This window comes from Myzus persicae, unplaced genomic scaffold (assembly GCF_001856785.1).
Source record: "Myzus persicae strain clone G006 unplaced genomic scaffold, MPER_G0061.0, whole genome shotgun sequence".
NCBI classification, from domain to species: domain Eukaryota; kingdom Metazoa; phylum Arthropoda; class Insecta; order Hemiptera; family Aphididae; genus Myzus; species Myzus persicae.
Window position 1 is genome coordinate 271,682 of NW_019101580.1, and position 22,133 is coordinate 293,814.

Genomic DNA, 22,133 nt, shown 5'->3' on the forward strand with positions numbered 1-22,133 from the left:
CGTCAAGGGGGGTGTTTCAACATCCAAAACAACGCCATGGCTATGCCACTGGTATCACAGTCTACGGATTATAAAGAGGTACCATTGTACCAAGTACCTACTGTGGTAATGGGTAGTATACACTAATAGGTATCCATTACCCCGTGGGTCATGGCATATTCTTTAGTTAATAACTTATAGCTAAAATAGAAATATAAGATATAAGTAGGTACCACGGTGAACCATGATATGAGTGTAGGGCTAACCTCGGTCTTCGTGACTCCTTGACACTGTTTTAGTAAACAGAATATTGTATATCTGTACATAAATGATAATATCCAGAGATCATAGCCATGATCGTTATTCTGTATCATATAGTTAAACTTTAGTAGAGAGTCTCAAACACCCATCAGGGATGACCAACTTTAACGGACTTGTGATAAACCTGTGAGTAAATAACTTTACAATCAAATTTGTTGAGACTTAACCCCAATCCTCGGGAAAAAATTGTCTTTGTCTAGATAGCAAATTTGTAATACACTGCAAGATGAAATGTCAATTGAGTAGAATCGTGTAAATATAGTTGTAATGATTTTTTATACCCATCGATAAAAATGAGATAAAAAAAATACAAAATAAATTAAGATGACGTGATACCCGCATGTGTTGCCTCCGTCTTACAAGTGCGTAACATAGCAAATTGTACACTCAGCAGAACACGTGTAGCTCATTAAGATGTATAAAAAATTTACAATTTTAAAATACTCATAACTCGCTTTAAAATTAAAATATTATAAAAAAACCTATGAGGTTGACTAGATAATAATCTTACCTTTAGATTTTATAAGAGGTCAATTCACTTTAATTTTTAAATTAAAGGAGCTGCACGTGTTCTGCTGAGCGTAAAATTTGCTATGTTACGCACTTGTAAGACAGAGACAACACATGCAGGTATCACGTCCTCTTAACGACTAGAGAGACTAGAGAGTAACCGATCTCCTCAAAGGCTCAAAATCATGTTGCGATCGATTAACTATACACCTTTCAACCACTGATAATATGGGTCAGGGGCAGCCAAACTTTTTTTGGTCACGATCTACTAAAAATATACTTCACCTTTGAGAATCGACTTTTACAGAAAATATTGAATGAGTTCTAAAATGACCTTCTAGATTACCTTGTTATTTGACATATCAAACATATGCACTTGTCTTTCAACATTGTAAAAAAAAGTCCGTTACCCATTCTTGATGAAAATGATACGTTTTTTGTTTCTTATGTGCACTCATAATTATAAATTTTAAAGAACTTAAATATGTTATTATAAATTCAATACAACAGACACCGCATGAACACAGTGAAAAGAACATTCGTGAACGATAAACATTAGAAACCAGATTAAAAGATAAAATTTTTTCGACAATTCGATAAGTAATTTGTGCGCGTGTCCCTAAAAATAAATTCTAAAATGATTGACTTTGAAATTATCCGCGATTGACTGTTTGGCCGCCCCTGATATAGGTAGTAGGCTATATTATAATTATTATTATATATCAGTAGGCTCACTCATGACAAAATGTCAAAATATACTTATACGTATATTTTGTCATGGGCGCATTACAACTTGACCTGTGCTAGAATCTAGAGTCTATATAGTATCTAAAGCCATCGTAAACTGTAAAGACTGTACTACTTTAGAGTATCAAATCATAAATAGTAATGATAATACCTATTCAAACTCATAAACCGTTTACAAGTACAATGTCTATGCTCGTACTATTCACGTGATATTGTGATAATTTTTTTATTTTTTTTTATTTTAGGACTTTTAGCAATAACTATTACAGTTCAACAATTAATTAATAAGATTGTGATAATTATATTCATAATAAGTAATAATATAGGTAGTGGGATAGTGAGCACTGGGTACTTAATACTTACCCACTTCTTACAATAATAGTGATTTAAACCTTAATCATTTCGTGTATGTTACCCATATCGGCCATATCACATTATCACTGCAATCCAATGCATTTAGACAAGTATACTGATCAGAAGTGTTGTTTTTTACGCGTTTAAAAATTAAATCCATTCGAAGTAGACAGAAGTTATTTGTTTTTCCAAATATCTATCCATAGGCCATATTATCCAATCATTTTTACCGACGGTGCGGTAACCTGACGACACGAACAGCAACCGATTCACGGTTGTATACCATTTTGCTATAAATAAGGTAATAACTTTACTATTAAGTTACTCATTGTTTATAACTGAATTTTTTTTTCAAAATGAAATTCAGTTCAGTGACTTAGTATATATCAGTTATCTAAATCCTTAAGTTAATACCATAAATATAAAGTAGGTACCTACTACCTATACAAAACATTTTTTTTTGTAGTATACTTGGATCTATATCAAACCAGAGTTAAGACTTAAGATGGTAGGTAGTTTAATATAGTACCTAGTCCGAACATTGAACTTGAAAGTATTATAATTTTCAAAAACGATTACATTACGATACAGTCTGATGAATGAAGTTTGAGTTAAAAAATGTTTTTGATGTCAGTAGTAACTAGTAGGTACTTAGTACTTACTAATAACCACCGAAATGCATACGTACAATGTACCTACCTACAACAAAGTCGGTATGTCTCCGATTAATTTTCAAATTTAGATTATGGGTGACACCTACATTTTTATAACTTATAACATTTCAAACAACATAATTCGCCATTCGGTTCGATTTTTAATTTTTATGTTATAAAATTGTTATCAATATATATTTATTTACAGTTAAATATTATCAATATAACTGAATATCGATATCATCACGTATTGTATGTGTACTGTGTAGTTGCTTGTAAGCCAACACCCTATGGAAAAATTGACAATAAATTATAAAATATAATTATTTTTCTACAAAATACTGACATGATTCCTACTAGTATACCGCCCAGTCATAGAGCTTATACACAAATTAAGACATTTTATCTATATAAACTGTGATAACAGTATATTGTGTTTTATGGTTAAACTGATAAAAGTGTTAACAAATGCATCAATTTGTGATACGTGAATGAGAACAAAATCGGTTTTTACTGGAGTTTCTAGGGAATGCTCATAACTTATAACTCATAATTCAGAAGTCATAGATGATTACTCGGCACCCTCTCTGCTGTTTATCGGTATTCGAAATGTGATAGCTGCAGGTTATTCCACTTAATTAACTGTTAATTTTTATACATTCACAATATTGATTTAACCGTAATAAATCATATTGGACTGCTACGTAGTAGCGTAGAACTAACATAACTATTATTAGCCATATCGCCTATATCAGCCTATATTATGTAGTTAATACCGATAACTAACAACTTACAAGATCACCTAAATCTACTAGCAAAATATATTAATACTAGCAATATTAATTTACAAGCAATTATTACGCTCACTAATTACCTACGCCTGCGCTATCTAGGGACCTGGGGTAACTGCTCAGAGGCACACTTAAGAAAAATACAAATTTTCCAAAATACAATTCTAAGAATAATAACAAACGCACCATGGTTCATACGAAATTAATATCTACATAAAAACCTCCGAATCATTAAAATTCAAGATCATTAAAGATCCTTGCTGCAAATTTCCATAGCTCACTCCACAGATCAACTGGCTCACTATACTTCAACTTACACATTCGACCACCACCTAAAAGACGTCTAAAACGCGGTCGTCTGCACTATTTTATTCTTTAATGATTATTAAATAAAATTATAAACTTTAACGAAATTATATTCTTTATCCGCACTGTTATTATTATCTATATGTCTGATCAACCTTAATTTATTACTATTGCTTGTCACTAGTGTTATTATCGCTATTATTACTATTTATAATTATTATCATGTTAAAATAGTCAAAAATCAATGCTTCTAATTATCAATAGATGTAGATAGCCATATAGCCAAGAAATGTCTTATTATAAAAAAAAAAAAAATACACAATTAACTAATACTTCAACATTAAGTATAAATAATAAACATAAATAATAACATTTTTATAATATAATATAACATGTAAAAAATGTAGCAATAAGCATATGACTTTTACCTATATGTATATAATATGCATTTTAACCATTTTTTTGGACCTTCTAAGGATGGCCTTTTCAAGCCATAAAATCATCAACCGGTATAAATTACTAGGTATAGTAAAATCCATTGTCTCAATAATCTAGATTTATAGGTTGACTAAAGCACCTACTAACTTTTGAATTGAAAGGGGGAGGCTTAACTGAAATTTGGAAGTACGTATAATGTTAAATATATTCTTTATAGTCTGTACATAATATACATAATATTAATATATACCAGGGTCGGTAACCTGCGGCCGACGATTACAATTTATAATTGGTATAAGAATATGGAATATCACATTATGATAGTTGATAGTAGCTGGTATTTATTATTTAATTTATTCTTACATTGAATATACACGTTATCTACATTTTGATTAACGTTAATACCCAACGAAATATTACTTAAGTATTACTGAATCGGTTTTATAGTGCAATCGTCTTAGTTCTACGTGTGATATTTTTATACGTTTAAATGAGTGCTATGTGACATCGACAATTCAAACAGTTCTTGGATGAAGTTGAAGCTGAATATGGTAATGTTATTTATTTCGTAGAAGTTCGTTGGTAAGTAGGGGAGCAGCTTTTAAACGATTTTTCTTTCTCAGGCAGGAAATAAATACATTTATGCAAAGGTGGGCATTAACTAGTTAAAAAGTTAAAGTTAAGTTTAAAAGTTTATTTTTTTTAACTGTTTAACTTAACTAGTTAGTTTGTTTTCTAATTAACTTATGAACTTAACTAGTTTAATTTACAGTTGAAATAACTTAGCTATTCTCAGTTGATTTAAAAAAAAAACCAATAAGTTAAAAACATTTTGAAATTTTTTGTTTATACGTAAATATTACTATATCAGTATAAAATAAAAATAATCCAATACTATAATAACACAAACATTTCTGTACTTTTTCTTGATAACATAATTTTGTGTATATTAATATATTTATTTTATAGTTTAATTTAATAAATAATAAAAAAGTAAAAGGGTATACAGTGCACATTATGATAAAAGTTAAATCAAATTGATTTATAATTTATAAATTAGAAACTAGAAAGGCACATTCACTCTTTATGTGATTTACTTAAAAAAAAAAAGATTAACTTTTTTTAAACTGAGTTAAGTTAATTTTTTTTTCTATATTAACTTATAACTTATCGAGTTAAGTTTATAATTTGTTAGCTGTTAACTTTTAACTTATCGATCTTGTGTCCTCTTAACTTAACTTAACTTGAGTTAATTATTCGAATATAAATTCGAATATTAAATCATTTTCAGTTAAATTAAAATTAATGGAAAAAATTAAATCATTTCGTTTGTTGTAAACAAACCATGGCCGAGACATTTCAATAATGTTACTGGGATTAAGTGAAAGTAAAATTGTTGAATATCATTGAAAATGTACAAAGTGAATTTTCAACCAGATTTTTAGAGTTTTATTCAATTGACTTCAAAATAAAATTATTTCAATACCCATTTGCAGTTGATATTAATTACGTTGAAAGCTACTTACAAATGAAAATTATTGAGTTGCAAAGTTACGAATGTCTTAAAACTGCTTACCATGATGGCATGATTAGTTCAGTTTTATTCAAGTCTCTATGAAACACAATTTAGTAAACTTATATATTTTGTCAAACAAATGTTATCCGTGTTTGTCAGCACGTATGTTTGCGAGCAAACTTTCTCACTTCTGAAATATCGAAAAAGTAAATATGCTTCCCGATTAACCGATCATCACTTGAATGATGTATTGATTATTTCTACATCGAAAATCAAACTTACGATAAATAAACTTGTCAATGCTGTTCAAAATCAAAAATCACATAAGTTTTTATTATTTTGTATTATTATTAAAACATTGTTAATATATACCACGTTAAATTAATATAGGTAGGTACCAAATAGTGATAAAAAGTAAATAAATTAAATTAAATTTTGTTTAAAATTCAAACTGTAAAATTTATATAAAATAAGGTGTATGACCCGTGAAATTTATTTTTTGTCCCTTAACGCCAAAATCGTTGCCGACCCCTGATGTAGACTATAGGCCATAGGGTCTAAAAGTAGTTTTGTATCCATATTTATTGTATTAACTATTAAGTATAATCCCTTGTTTTGAGATCACTAATGGTTAATACTTATTTTTTGTCTGATGTACCTATTTACTAACATTTTATCATATTTTTTGTACAGTGTCAAAACCTTTGGAGTATAAAAACAAGTTTTTAGTACTCAATGATGTCATCAAAACCAAAGGTGCTGGTAGTACGTGATGGTTTTGCAAAAAAAGCCATCGATTTGTTACGTACAAGGTATCTAGATTAATTATTTATTTTAATTTTTGCAATGAAATGTAACTTTATTATGATGATTACTTATTCATAATAATATATATGTATATAAATTCAACATTTACAATATTTGTATGTTTTATATTTTAAATTAAATAATTAAATACTATACCTAAGTTTATTACATTTTTATATGTGGAAATGGTAAGTTTATACGTTTAGAACGTTAATTTATTGGTAAGACTAAATTTTAATAAGGAAATTAGTATGCTTTGATTTTCCATTTGGAATAGTATCTTCTAACTTAAAAATATTCGACAAGTGTGCATTGTTTATTTTGTGTTTTATACCTTATAGTTTATATGGAATATAGTTTGAAATTGCTAGTGCATTTTGATGTGGTTTGTAAATTATAGACAGTGTAGTTTGTTTTGATTTGATTTCGTCTAGGAAATATGCGTTTTGTAAATTATACTGTAGTCATTATGAACGTCATGGATCAATTAACAATATCTGACCGTACATGCGCCCATGCCATATGATTCTCCGTAATTTGTACTATAAGAACTGAATACAGTTGTATAACACAATAGTCAATATTTATGTTTTTGGAAAAAAGTACATTCAAATAATATTGAGCAAATGATTTGTATGACCGATCTCGACGTTGTATTTGTTTTAGTTTGTGTATTAAATTTGCAAGTGCATAACACACGTACAACACAGACACTTCTGAAGTTCTATAACAAGGATTGAAATATAAATTAATTACAGGTGTGAAGTGGAAGTGGCCAAATGCAGTAACAAGGATGGAGTGATAACAACTCAAGATATTGTAGATTGTGCACCGGGCAAGTTTTCCATTTTCTGTTATCCTAGGGTTCCAATAACCGAACAGGTCCTAAAAGCAGCAGGTCAGTGTTGGTTGATGATGATATTTCTATTTATGTTTCTATATTAATCATACATGTCACAGGTTAATACGCAAAAATATTTAAAAAATGTTAGAAAAAAAAAATTAAAAAATTGATTAATAACCTAATTTATACTAAATAGGTAGTATGTACCTACCTAGTACCTACATTCTTCATCAAAATCAAAACAAAAATGTTTGTCTTTTGCTATATTAACATTTAGTTAAGTAAAATACGACGTTCTTTTTCTGAGAATTAATTTCTGATAGCCTTTGCGCCTAGAAAAAATAATTTTAAACTTATATTTTTATAAAATGGAATTAGAAAAACTATTTCAGTTCGTCCAGAATGTGTTAAATAGTAGGATGTGGATGATAGAACTCTGAATTAATTAGCGAATCATATGATTCGAAAGCATTTATTTTGTAATTACACAATATTTGTAGCTCAATTTATTGGTATAAATTTAAATTGATATAAATCCATGTATCTTAAATACAATGAAATAAACGTCAAATTTTCAAAATCTATCTGTGGTGCAGATTTTGTGCACACACAGCAATTTTGTTTTCTGCAGTCTAGGCGCATTTAGGAACCTATAGGGGCGTTAAAATGTAGTTTTACGGGTTCCGCAAATAACAATTGGTTATAATATTGTAATATACTATTTATATACTAATATATTAGGTACAAGTATAATCATTGATATGAATAATTTTATAAATACTTAAACATGGTAGTCATTTATATATTTTTAACACAAGATAAACATTAAACATAACTATTGTCCATTTTTATATAATATAGGACCCAGTCTTAAAGTGGTCGGTACAACGTCGGTGGGATACGATCACGTTGATTTGATATCCATGAAAAAATATGGTGTACGTTTGGGAAATACTCCGGGTATTCTGACGGAAACAGTAGCGGAAATCGCTGTGGGCCTCATCATAGCCACCACCAGAAGGTTTTTCGAAGCGAACCGCGCAGTTAAAACGTAAGAGACCGAATAGTGTTTTGAATATTACAATGAACACCTGCGTTACGGTGCAATGGTGTGCCTACCAGGACGTAGCCATGGGGGGGGGGTCCATGGGTTCCGGACCCCCCCCCCCCCGAAATTTTTAGACAAATAAACAAAATTATAGGGATAATTATAAATTATAATATTTTTATTCATGTAATTCACTAGAAGAGTATGATAAAATACCTATATTTTTACCATGTTTAGATGGTTTTATCTTACATCTCGAAAATAGGTTTGAACAGAATAATGATATTTTATCGTCAATAGAAATATTGTTACCAAAATTCGCTTTAGAAAAAAACGTTGAAAAACTAAAAAATCTCACTTTTTATTCAATTGATTCTCCCCCGAAATAAAATCCTGACTACGTCCCTGATACCTACTACCTATTTTATATTTTAGAAGTGTGCCCGCTAGTCTGATTAGTACACCGCTTTCTCGCGGCTGTATTCAATGCACTGCATATCTATATTAGACGTTAGTTGTACAATTTAATGCAATTTTTTGTTTATAAAAAATTATGTTAAAATAATAAAAATAATAAATAGTAAGAACATTAATTTAAATACTATATTTAAACTGCAATATTATAATATATGGCTTTTTAAAAAAAAAAACGGTTATTTTGTGACGAATCTTCGTCCTATATACACGTATAAATACGTATTCCAAACCAACAGTACACTGAAGTATCCTTTTGGTGGCCTTCAACCCCCCCCCCCCCCGGACGTGTTATGTTATAAATCTTATATAATAAATGGCAAAGTATAGACCATAATATTTATATGAAAACGGTTTTAAAGAAACATTTTGAGTATACTATCAATTATTTTTAGAGGTTATTACGGTTACGGGATATAATAATAACGACGTAGAATAAGGTAACGGATATCAAATTCTAATTTACTTTGTTTGCCCCCCCCCTCCATTGAAAAATCCTGGATACGCCGCTGAAACCGTACCTTCACCCACAATAAAAACCAACTAATAACCATCAGGCGAAGTCTTGACTGAAAAAAAAATATATTAATAATATTAATAATTATTATTACTTATGTATCTAATAACAGAAGTTTCAAATTTTTAAATAGGTACCTACTTGCTTTATGCCAGAAAGCAAATCAATTTAAGAACATATTAAGTGAAATTTGGAACTGTTAAAAGCTGTTGATAATTTTTTTTATGTATATATATATGCAGAGGTGGATGGCAAGAATGGGTTCCCGGGTGGATGTGTGGTAGGAGCTTAAAAGGCTCGGTCGTGGGCATCTTAGGTTGTGGCAGCATCGGCACGTCGATTGCAGAGAAATTAATACATTTCAAACTGTCCCAACTTTTGTACACCAGTAGAAGTGAAAAACCGGCCGGTAAGTATTGAAGTCTGCGGCTCTACCGTTTACGGGTGTTCGACGCGCATATCTGTGTATGTGAACTTATAATCTGTAATCGGAGGCTAGAAAATGTATGCTAGTGCAGCAAATCCATTAAATTCAAAAACATGATCAATTATGAAGTGTCTTTTCCATAGTCAAAGCCCTTGGTGGACAATTGGTTACTGTGGACGAGTTGATGGAGCGTAGCGATTTCGTCGTGGTTGCCGCTGCCTTGAATGAAGAGACGAAATTCATTGTCAGCAGAGAACGAATCGCCACCATGAAGTCCAATGCCATATTGGTGAACATAGGTCGTGGACGTGAGTATAGCTATCCGTAATATGTAATACGTATATATAATGTGTATTTTGTATCTTTATTATGTATAGATTGATTTTTCTCTTTGATATTTTTTCATACCATTTATCATAATATCACTATATAGTATAGTAGGTAATTACAGCAATATACAGTAACCTACTCGATGAGGTACATTCCACATTTACTATAGGTACAGCACAGTGACCTTCCAGAATTTTTTATTAAACAAATATGGAGAAGGACTCTTTTAATTATTTAGATGGCAGATTACAAGTATAGAAATATACAGTTCATATTTTGTATTGACGTATTGTGACAGCATATGAAATAAAAATATAAACAAATAGATAGCCAGATAGGAATGTTTTATTTTTTTAATTACCTATATTACTGAGAACTTTAAATTATTCCTCGACGACTATAATAAATACCACGTTGAATACACGAGTTCTCGTCTGATCATTGAAGTTAAGTAACTAAAGTGTATACCCTAGTTAGTTCGTGGATGGGTGGCCGCTTGGAAATTTATACACTATATACGTATCATTCGAATTTTTTTTAAATTAATATAAATATTTTGAAAATGTCATTATGTTTATAGTAAATAGTAATATACCTAGGTACCTAGTTTCAAAACTAAAACAAAAACATAATATTATAATACTTCATGGAAGTAGGTCATGACAGATATTATAGTTATTTTTTAATAAGAAATATGGGGGACTGAGACCCGTCTTATCAATATCATGGGGGGTTGCAGCCCAGGCACCTCCCTGTTCCTCTCGGCGATTGTAAACTGCGCCCAAAATACAGGTAAACACAAAATCACACATGTAAACCGCGCCCGAGTTTTTATCAAGAGTAAAAAGGTGACATGTTAACTGCGCCTGGGTAAAATTACAGGTAAAATACTTAATTCGTTACAGCCATAAATTTGAATAATTAAAAATAAAATATAATTTTAAAAAGCAAAATAAATACAAATATTACAAATAATTACATATGGTGGATACATATACATATACATATTCGTCAATTTGAATATACGATTATATTTATTAAGAGTTTTGGAATTTAAACGGTTCATACTTAAGGTTCTAGCAGCACTATGCTGGAAGTAGTGATAACCATCAATTGTCGTATAACTGCAATATAGATATTTGATAACGTGATGGTATTTCTTGACAAAAATGTAATGTCTGTGATATACTTGAAAAACTACACAATCGTCAAACATAGAGACTTTGATAAGTGAACATTTAATAAGTTAAAAATTCGGGCGCAGTTTACGTATGCCCGTTCCTCTACATATTGCCCATGAATAAGCGTAATAAACTAATAACGAAAAGTGTCACGTCCCTTCATTGCTTCTATATATTATGTTATAATTTAATATTTATTACTTATTAGTTATTAGTAATTAGGCTTGTGAGCTCTGTGAATATTATGTTTTCACCCATTTTGTAAAATAGCAGCTTATACTACTGATTCAAAAGTTAAAAACAATGTAATCTATGTGTACAAAAATGGAGCCAAAAATGTATAACAATTCATCAATTGAGAACGGCCGGGCCGATTTGGCTCAATTTTTTTTTTAATTGTTCGTAATTGCCAGGTTTTTACAAAAAAAATGTTGAAAAAATCCTTTTTTTAAAAATTTTTTTTGATGATTTATGTTTTGAGTTCCGGAATGTTTTTTCGAATTACAAAAGCTACAGCAAGCTTTAGCTTATAAAATTGTCCATATGACATAATTAATCGTTAAAATGGGGCCCCCGGCCAACACTAAAAAAATGGATCAACATGGAGAAATATGTCGTGTATTGAATATTAGGTATTAATATTATGTTTCACTATATAAAGTAAAGTTTAAATTTTGTAAAGTGACAATTTTTGTATCGTTTTTGTTCCGTTCGATTTTATTTATAGCTGTAATATTCTCTTTACATAGAACGCAATAGTCGATAGTAGGAGATAAAATTTAGGTTTTATCTATGTAAAATATGATTATTCAATTATTACGACTTCATTTTCCATTATCCGTTGTTGGCGTCACCAGAAAAACTACTCGAGTACAATTTTAGTTTATTTTATTTTACTAATCTAACAAGAAAGAATCCTGGATGGTTTAGATTCGCAATTGGACCCGATAGGTTCCACCCGGGGAGTTGCTCAAACAGAGATTTTAAGATTTACGAAGAAATTATTTGTTTATATACAGTTGCAATGATTATAGGATAAATATACTCGTAAATATATTTAGTAAAAATAGTTATTTTTTTTTTGTTTATTGGTTGCCTGCAGTGGTTCATCGTGCAGATCAGGTATAAGCATGCATACAATTGAATGCCTACCATGGTGGCTGAGTTGCACTTATAGCCGCTCATCGGCATGTCCACAATCAAAATAAATATAAAACATGTTATCTCGATAATACACAGCAGGTAGGCATAATATACTGCTCGCATTATCACCATCGAGTCTCATATTATAGAGTTGGCGATTTTAATGGACAAAAAAGTGCACGGGACCAGCTAGTATATTATATAAATACACACTTTCATAGTGTCGTTATACGTATACTATTATAATACATGTAACGTTTTCTGCAAAAATTACCTAGGTTATTTTCTATTGACTTGTTATAATTTTAAAAATATTTTGGCTGTTTATTGAGTTAAGACTAAAGAGATTTGAAATTTGAAATTGTTTTATATTTTTCTTAGGTTTATGACGCGGTTAATTTGTTGTTTCTAGGTGAAATGTATATTAGTTCATTTATATTATAAGTTATATTTGAATAAAACATAAACTATCCATAGAAAAAAAATACTTATCTACACAACAACACAACTCCTTTTCTCAGATTCATTTTTATTTTTTTTGTAAACAATGATACATCGTTGAATTCAAATTCAAAAAATCGACTACATTGACCCAATAATTATGAAATGTTTGAACACTCTTGCCCAATGGCCGATGTGTATTTATAATTTATACTCAAACACTTTTTACAAGTGGAGAATCAGAATATTTTTCAAACAACAAAAATTAAATTTATAAAATATAATATTAATTTATAGCCATGATTTATTCTTATACTTCGTAGAGTTGGTTGATCAAGACGCTCTGGTCGAAGCTCTCAGGGAGAAGAGAATCCGAGGCGCTGGACTGGACGTAATGACTCCTGAACCACTGCCATTGAATCATCCACTGAATGGTCTTGATAATGTTTGTACGTACTTACTTATCATAATAGTTATGAATATTTTGTTTTTAAATAAGTTGTAGATTATTACGATAGTTTCTGTTGAACTCCGTAAATATTCGTTTATAATTATTTATGACATCTTTATCGGCTTTTATTTTAAAATAGTGTATTTTTAGGAGAAGATTTAACTACCCAGCTAATAAATATTTTTCTTGTGGCCGCTGCAGTTGGTTACCAATGTGCCTATTAACATGGGGGTTTTTTTGTTCCACTTCAATAATTTGGCTCACATTATTTGCAGTGCTCCTGCCACACATCGGCACATCCACCTCTGAGATGGAGGAAGAGATGGCTGTGATGACCGCCCAGAACATATTGGCTGTATTGGATGGTAGCCCTATGCCCAACGAAGTGATTTTTTAACGTGATAGCTGTCGTCCGCAACTGTATGTGCAAGGCAAAATCATGTCATTGATTAAAACATTTCAAAATTACAAAATAAAAATACAATTTATGAGTTATATTTACTAATGAAATATGTCAGTACAATTAACAGTAATTACTTATCTATTTTAGCTTTTAATAATAGACAATATCATATAGCCATACATATATTATATACGTAAACGCATTCTATACTGCATACATATATAATATATATGTGTGATACGTATTATTATTATTTATTATGCATTAACACACTTATAGCATTATATAATAAAATATGTATTATAAGTTATAACTAGCTGTTGGTTTATTCTTGATAGAGTATATACTATATTACTATAGGGCTGCAATTTTAATGGAAATACTTTGGGGGCTGCATAGATTTTGCAGCAGCAGATGCCATCACTGCAGCGTGTTTGCTTCTTATGTTTTTTAATGATATTTTGACCACTTTAAAGCTTCTAATAATCGTCTACCTCGGGGAGCCATTTACGGCATTGTACCTACTTATACTGTATTACAGCCTTAACTTACGTATCTATATTACTTATTATATAGTTCTGTAGTGTATTGTTATATCAAAATAAAATGTCGCTCGCGTCTTAATTTTTGGGGGCCCTTATTTAAATTACTTCCCGGTAAAAAAATATAAACCTATCCGCTACTGGCCGTAAGCACAGATATTGTTTTGGTGGAAACGTAGTCAATCTCATCTAGTGAAACGATCGTATCGGTAGAAATGGGAAAGGTACACTTTTAGAGGAATGGGTACCGCCCTGGCACTCTAAAATCACAGGTTTTATGAAAGCTTGAAATATTACCAATTTGTTGAAACGAACCGAATTGAATTTTCTTTCTTTGATACAATGATTCAAGAAGTATAAAAATGTGTTAACATTTTCACGATTTTCGAGGATGCAGTATCTGGATTTATTTAATCTGGGCTAAAATAGTAATATTGTTCTATGATAATAGTTACTAATGGCAGTACTCTCAAATCCCTATAACATTATAACATATTAAGCGGCCGCTAAATGTGTCCATCACGTTAGCGTAAACCTTAGCAGGACATTATAATAATGGCCCTATAAATGTGACAAATGAATTTTTCAATAATTATTAAAAATATTTAATAAATTAAACAAATAAATTAAAATGTAAAATCAGTACCAATAAGCAATAACAATACATATTGCAGCATTTATATTTTATTGTTTAATAACGTAATTGTAAATAGAAGTATAGGACAAAATAGATACATATATATAATTTGCTGTTTGAAAAATTAGTACCATATTATTTAAATACTATACTATAAGCTTCAAAACAAGATGATAATAATTGCACAACGTTAAATGATATTATTTTAAAATAATTAAGAGAAAATAATAGAGAAAAATTATGCCTATAGGCTATACCAGCGGTTCCCTAACTGTGAAGCCTCACCTCCCTTGGAAGGCGTGAGTTTTTGGCAGGGGAGGCGCGAGTCGCGTGGTAAATATTGATATTTTTTAATCAACTATAATTTTGTTAAAACGTCTTAACTATTCTAAAAAAATATTTCACTATGTCAGTTTTACTTTAAGTCACGTTACACGATAATATACTTGATTCGAGGATTTTCGTAATAGTTATTTCTTTATGAGAGCAGCAATTAATATTTTTAATTTTTAGGGTGGTGTAAACTAAAAAAGATTGGGAACCGCCGGGCTATACTATAACTATACTTAAATCATTACATTGAGTTATCATTTTGCATGTTCTGCATATATGTTAGGTCTGGTGGAATATCTGATCTCGTTTCACTGGATTTCTATCCTGCTGTGCATTTTGAAATACATTCGTTGCTTTAAATTGGCTTTCAACACTAGAAAAAAAAAACTGAAATAAAAATATAAAATTCACACACGTCAATACTAACAAATTGATCCCTGGGTTGTAATAATTATTCAACTCTGAAAATGAAGGATTGCCTTGTACAATCTACAAAATAACAGTTAAATCGTTATATTTTTATTATTGGTTATTAATTTGATAAGTATCATTTACTTCTTCCGTCGTATCGTAATGTTTTTGAGTTTCAGGTCGTCCTAACATTGATTGACAAGTACACGGTGATGTTAATGTTCTATAAACAAAATCAAAAAGGAAATTGTTTAAAAAAACTTGTACAAATATACGTTTTGTAAAAATAAGTAACATTGTAGTATTTTACCCATTTCCGCCATAATTGTGGCTCCTTTCGTCGACTAGGGACACAATTTATTATTTCATTAATATTTTTTTAAATTCGGTAAGTTTGAAAAAGTTGTTTATAAAATATATAATGTGAATTCTCACATGCATCATCGAAAAACTCCTCATAGACTATGAAATAGTTTCCCTGGTTCACTAGTTTGGACAATTGAAAATGTTTCCACATAAACTCCAATAGGTTTTTAGTGGGATTTTCTATAGCCAAATTTTTTGCACGTAAATGAATATCCTATAAAAAATATGATAAAAACGTTAGTTTTTATAAAAAAAAACGATTTTATATTAATAAAAATATGGTAATCGTTTGTTATTGATCTGTTTTACCATAAACGTAATATCATTTATCGCACAGACTATCATTCCAGATGGTGTGGGTACTATTAAATGAGACAATAAAAAGCACTGCGAAACCGCAACAAATAATTTTCTGGAAAAGTATTTGGCGGCATTGTGAATTCATTGGACAAAATGAATTTGAAACTATTCTAAAAGATGTATATATTTTTTTATTTTATACTTTTATTAATAATAAAAAAAAAAAAAATGATTATAAATTTTTTTATTTTCATTTAATAGAACTATGTACTTTTAGTATTATCATACAACCATAAAAATGCTGCTTATCTTAACTAATATTTAATTTTAAAAAAACCCTACATTTATTATTAATTTGTGTATTACACGAAAATAAAATAATGAGTTCGTGACTGTGGTAGGCTAGTGGTGGAGCAATAATAAACAAGAACTAAAATTATTTAATATAATTTACAAAAATATGTCATCGTAGCTACCTGTAGCATATAATCAATCAGATATTTTCCATAACCCTTATGCTGTCTAGATTCATGGACGTAGAAATCCATCAAACAATAGACCATGGTTTCTTTACATGATCCTACAGCTTTGTTGTAAAGACACAATTTTTTCCATCCCATCTTTAAAATTCCAACAACAACAAAATTCCTTGACGACAAATACAATTGTTACAATAAAAATATAAAATACAATCTAAAGTGTGATGTCTAATATATTCACTTAAAAATTCCTGAAATGTCATTAATTAAATTAGTCCATACATTTTAAAATTAAAAATTATAAATAGTGCATAACTTACAAATTAAATAATTGCAAAAATCTATATAAACAAATTCAAAACTTTCAAATTGTTTAACCTACAAGCACGCGGGATCAAAAGGACCTATAACCACAGGTCGATACCGAATTTTACTTTGATATCTGATTATACTCATAAAATAATCAATAATCTATACATCATGAATATTATAATGTTTTAGTTATTACATATTTACGTGTAAATTGTATGATTATTTGAATTTATTAATCTAAACCGTGACCTAACAAAGGTACTATTATGCACCTGTTACAATATTACGATTTACGATATATCTAAAAAAAAGTGGAAACCTACACCACTGCCTAGCAGGGAAAATGTGAATATACCATACTAACAAAAAATTAGGGAAAATGGGAATTTTTACTCAAAACTAGTTTTTGAAAAAATCGATATTCTTATATTTTGTTGTAAATCGAAACCGAATAATTGTTAAAATTATCTCCCAAATGTTTTATTTAACATTTTTGATAGGTAAATGGTAAATATGATTTTTTAAATTTTTTCAAAACTTAATGAGCCATAACATTTGAGGCTTTCATTTTTTTCTGTAAATATTGATAAATAATTGTTAGTAGCTTATACTGGATCAACAAATTCTAAAAAATGTATAAACGTCAAAGCTGTTACATAATATTATAATTTATAACTATAGGATTTTACAATAACAAGGATCGATTACTCATACACTTTCCCCTTTTTTTTAATTTTGTGCTTATAATTATAAAAATCACGATTAGTAGTGAAAAGTAATAGACCATGCATAATTTTTGCTTTAAGAAATACCGATCGACAAGTTATATGACTAGTTCGCAATTTCAAGTTTAAACTAATATTAAATTTCTTTACTTCGAAATTAAATCTCAGTAGTTAACAAACAAAATCTACTGATTATAGTAATTTACATACAGATTGGCGTAAAGTGGGTTAGTTGGATATGAATTATAAAGGTTTAAAATTTAGGTTATACGCTTGCACCCTTTGCAAATAAGAACTGGATAAGCTATGACCAAAAAATATTTAATTAATTAAATAGATATTTAACATAGGTATCTTACGTTGAAGTATTGTGTTCGATCATCATGTAGAGGACGTGATTGGAATTGATGAGCATTTCTGCGCTGGTGATCGGCGCCCTTAACTCTCGTGCCATTGCTGATACTTTGCCCATCTCGTCGATCATCCATCCCATTTTGCTTCTCAAACTTAACAAAAACATATATTATAGTATTTATAATACTTGTCTATACTATTAGCCTGTTGGAGTATAAGTAAAATAAACAAATAACTAGTAATACATGATGCAGTTACAGAAGGACCTGTCAAATGAAATAACTTTCGTTCCAAACAATATTTAAACATTTTATTTTCTTAATTTTTTATCAAGTTAGTATGGTAATTGAAATGAAAAAAGTCTGAATTTTGAAAACTTCAAAAGAATTTGTGTTAAATAGGAAAATAATAAAAATGTAACTCAGCAATAATGATAATATGTGGGTAATTAAGCTAGCTTTAATATATAAAATATTAATGAGAGAGATTCGATATCACTCCCTATTTGAATCCACAAAAACGTCAGCGTGAACAGTCCCAACATTTCTAATTTTTAACTTTTCTCCTTAACTGTGATAGGTAGAAAGTTGGTTGTTAGCTCATTAAAAAGAGATTATTAATTCAATACAAAATGTGGAATTAAAAATTTAAAAAAAATTTAATTTTTCACAGTTAAAAAGTTATTTTTCGCTAGATTTTCATTTCGTGGAATAGATTTCCGAAGCTGGAGAACCGATTTTGTTGTTTGGGATCTTGTTAGATTCACATTGGCTAGGAAAAGTGCAGTGAAGATTTTCATAACTTTATCTTCAATCGTACATTTACTACAAAGCTTTAAAGCTGAAAAACATAAAAAAAATGCCCAATAAAATGCGTTTTAATTTTTTTTAAAGCTTTGTAGTAAATTAAATTATCTACGAAAGATTAATTTCTGAAAATCTTCACTGCACTTATCCTAGCCAATATGAATCCAACAAGATCCCAAACAACAAAATTCGCTCTCCAGTTTTGAAGATAAATCTCACTATAAATGAAAATGAAAATGATTTTTTTTTGCGGGGCTGTTCACACCGACGATTTTTTGGATTTAAATTGTTATACCACTAGGGTGTGATATCGGAAAATATTCATATTATAAGCACACTATTCGTTATCAAATTTAATAAATAAAACAAACAAAATGACTTTAATACCTATTATATAAATTAATTTTCAATTAATAATTTCCTTAAAGTACAATTTTAGTTTAATTATATTTTAATAAAATAGTACATACAGTTAATATATTTCTAAAAATTAAAAATCAAGAAAGTTTACATGTCGATCTTTGACTTGGCAAGTTTTTTTTTTTTAATACCGAAATTATATTTGAAAATTGTATTACATTTTTGTCGGGAAAATTCAAAATAGCCAGTTTGTAAATCTAATTTTTTTTGACAAAACGTACATTAAATAATACATTTTCAAAATATTATTTTTGAGAATTTCCTGATATAAGAATATTTCTTAAATTATTTAGTATCCATATACATTTTATAATTTATTTCATAAGTTTGAGTAGTGTCAATTTTTTTTTCTTGTTAGGTCTTTCTGTTACAGCACGCTTTATAAATAAATTATAAATTATTCATAGAAATAGGAGCTGACACACGGCTTCCGTGTTTCCTATGTGTAAAGATTTATCATTGAATTAAAATTTAATTGATCCATTAATGTGACGTGTTCATTGATGAGGTGCATCACTCAGTATTCAGCTCGACTTTCCTGCGATCATTTTTTATATTAAATTATCTAGTTTACTTACCATATTTAGTTAAAATATTGACTTTATCTATAGGTAATATTTATTTATTTATTTAAGTAACTTGTCGTTCACTAAGTAATAGGTACCTGAAAAATAGTTCTTCGTAGGTTATGTAATTCTAGCGCTACCTACCTATAGATTTGAACTCATAATTTCGCCAATAGGCTACATAGAAATTAGCAATAGTCTAGTACCTAATCAGTTTTCATTACTTATTAGCATATATTTATTAGTTCACAGTAACATTATAAAGAATTCCGCAAAAAGTATGTATATTTTACGTAGGCAATAATGTACCAACCAATTTAATGAGTATAATATGGAATATATGAACGCGTGTTACACTTACTCGACGTTGTTCTCGTATCCCATGGCCGTAAGCGTGTTGTCGATTTTCAGCACCTCACCGTTGGTGACGTTGTTGAACTCCATTGCGCAGTGTATCTAAATATGGCACTCTTCTGTTTCCACAAAAACTTCAGGAAGATTCAACAACAATGTATTATAGTAACGGCTTTGAATCTGTACCGTTACGTATACTAATATTGTATCTAAATATATAATAGTTGCGATATTGAATGTTTGAGTGAGCGTGTGTGATTTTGCTTTGTAATTATGTAAGTTAATATTTAATGTGTAATGGCGTATACGACGGAAACGACTGCGACTACACGACACTGATCTCGAAAACAGGACATCGGGCCTCAGGCCGGAGCGCTAAGAGCACAGCGTTCCTGCGGGAGATGCGCTACACTCGGCCGGACAGGCTGTTGTAGTGTGAGAAAAGAAAACAATTCGATTGCAAAAGAGCTGGTTGCCTGAAAATAATGAAATATTAGGCCTCTCTTTCCGGCTACAACTATTCAACTATTAAAGGATAAATAAATAACGTATTATCCAAATCAGGAGGCTGATGACGAAATATCTGTTACGGGCTGTTACCTACGTCTGCCATGTAGAGACTATAGAGGGTATGCGGTATAAGATTCTTTGTTTTGAGTCAATAAAAAGAAAATCTTGTACTTTTCAGTTTTCTTATTAACTGGGAAAACAAGAATATTTAAATAATACAACCGGCAGTTATCAATAGAATTTCGTTTATACATTTCTTGTATTTTAGAAAGGAATCGTCGACTTAACGTGTTCATCAAAATGATATAGAATAGTGTTTTCTAAGCATCAGTACCTAGGTAGTAGGTATGAACCTAATATTTAAAAATGTTGCATATAATTAATCAAATATTTGGGGGTGCTAATCACTCACTTAGACCATCTACCTATTTGAGTCTGTCAGCAGTTGATGGAGTTACGTTTTATGTAGTGGCACCAATCCTAATCTTGAGCGATGGTTCGTTTTACGTATGAAAATTATTAATAAACTACTCGTCCATTAAAGATTGGCGTAGTATAGCAGATAAACATCGTTATATCTGCTATACGCCTATACTACGTCAATCTTTAAGCAAATAGATTTTTGACATGTTTACCTAAACAAGGAGACGCATTATATAATAATTCTCTGGCTAACGAAAAAAAAACTAAATGGACAATTAATCTAATTGAGTTATTAAAAGTTAACTGTAAAATGTTGGTACAAGCAAGCTTTGTTAAAAAGTTTAAAAATAATTAACCTTACGATCATACTTAATGCAAATCATTGATACAAATGATCAAAATAATAATTAATAGTAATGACGACAGTGTCATTAACTGCAGTATTACTGTTTTACTATTACTATACCTACCGAGTAAAAAAAAATGTCAACTTACAACTATTTTATTATTATATTACATAAATTAAACAGTTAACTTAATAAAGTTATTTTTTCTCTTGAGAAATACGATTTTTTCGATAACGATTAATTGTTATTTGTCTTTTTAAATAATATATTAATATTGTTTTATCTACTGGCTAAGAATTAATCGTTCGTTAATATAACATTACATATAAGGATAATTACTTTTATATAATTATTGTTATTGTTATTTTTATTTTTTGTGATTGGAGTTTTTGAGTATAATATTGATGCGGGCCTACCGGTATAATATTACTAAACATGTTTTAAGTGGGTATATTATCCTTCTTTTTTTTGTATAAAAATTGTAATAATATTAATAATAATAATAATGTAATACCTATATATTTTAATTATTCGAATACTAATAATACTGTACAGTAAATGACATAG

At 29.5% G+C, this 22,133-nt stretch overlaps 2 protein-coding genes across 6 annotated transcripts; one reads left to right on the forward strand and one right to left on the reverse strand.

Annotated features, from left to right (window-relative positions):
* The first annotated feature begins 1,941 nt into the window (after positions 1–1,941).
* Positions 1,942–13,773, forward strand: LOC111029763 (glyoxylate reductase/hydroxypyruvate reductase-like). 4 transcript variants are annotated; one of them, XM_022308915.1, is made up of 8 exons: positions 1,942–2,212; positions 6,309–6,427; positions 7,181–7,320; positions 8,128–8,317; positions 9,548–9,714; positions 9,876–10,040; positions 13,151–13,276; positions 13,554–13,773. In XM_022308915.1, the coding sequence occupies exons 2-8, from the start codon at positions 6,351–6,353 to the stop codon at positions 13,673–13,675; spliced, it is 987 nt and encodes a 328-aa protein (XP_022164607.1). In that variant the 5' UTR covers positions 1,942–2,212; positions 6,309–6,350; the 3' UTR covers positions 13,676–13,773. The 4 variants fall into 4 exon arrangements, with proteins under 4 accessions (XP_022164607.1, XP_022164608.1, XP_022164606.1 ...); XM_022308916.1 differs by lacking the exon at positions 1,942–2,212 and adding an exon at positions 4,482–4,681; XM_022308914.1 differs by lacking the exon at positions 1,942–2,212 and adding an exon at positions 4,482–4,650.
* Positions 13,554–21,423, reverse strand: LOC111029765 (alpha-tubulin N-acetyltransferase 1-like). 2 transcript variants are annotated; one of them, XM_022308920.1, is made up of 8 exons: positions 20,294–21,423; positions 18,146–18,292; positions 16,747–16,918; positions 16,040–16,184; positions 15,915–15,948; positions 15,749–15,827; positions 15,621–15,682; positions 13,554–15,566 (listed from the first exon to the last, which is right to left on the reverse strand). In XM_022308920.1, the coding sequence occupies exons 1-8, from the start codon at positions 20,374–20,376 to the stop codon at positions 15,473–15,475; spliced, it is 816 nt and encodes a 271-aa protein (XP_022164612.1). In that variant the 5' UTR covers positions 20,377–21,423; the 3' UTR covers positions 13,554–15,472. The 2 variants fall into 2 exon arrangements, with proteins under 2 accessions (XP_022164612.1, XP_022164610.1); XM_022308918.1 differs by having other exon boundaries at positions 13,554–15,682.
* Positions 21,424–22,133: the final 710 nt, after the last annotated feature.

Bases quoted from the DNA above. Each gene is read 5' to 3' on its own strand.
- LOC111029763 (XM_022308915.1), top strand. From the start codon at position 6,351: ATGATGTCATCAAAACCAAAGGTGCTGGTAGTACGTGATGGTTTTGCA. The intron at 8,318-9,547 runs GTAAGAGACCGA...ATATATATGCAG, and splicing joins GCGAACCGCGCAGTTAAAAC to AGGTGGATGGCAAGAATGGG. The intron at 9,715-9,875 runs GTAAGTATTGAA...TCTTTTCCATAG, and splicing joins TAGAAGTGAAAAACCGGCCG to TCAAAGCCCTTGGTGGACAA.
- LOC111029765 (XM_022308918.1), bottom strand. From the start codon at position 20,376: ATGGAGTTCAACAACGTCACCAACGGTGAGGTGCTGAAAATCGACAAC. The intron at 16,919-18,145 runs GTAAGATACCTA...TTTGTCGTCAAG, and splicing joins ATCGAACACAATACTTCAAC to GAATTTTGTTGTTGTTGGAA. The intron at 16,185-16,746 runs GTAGCTACGATG...TATTTTTTATAG, and splicing joins TGATTGATTATATGCTACAG to GATATTCATTTACGTGCAAA.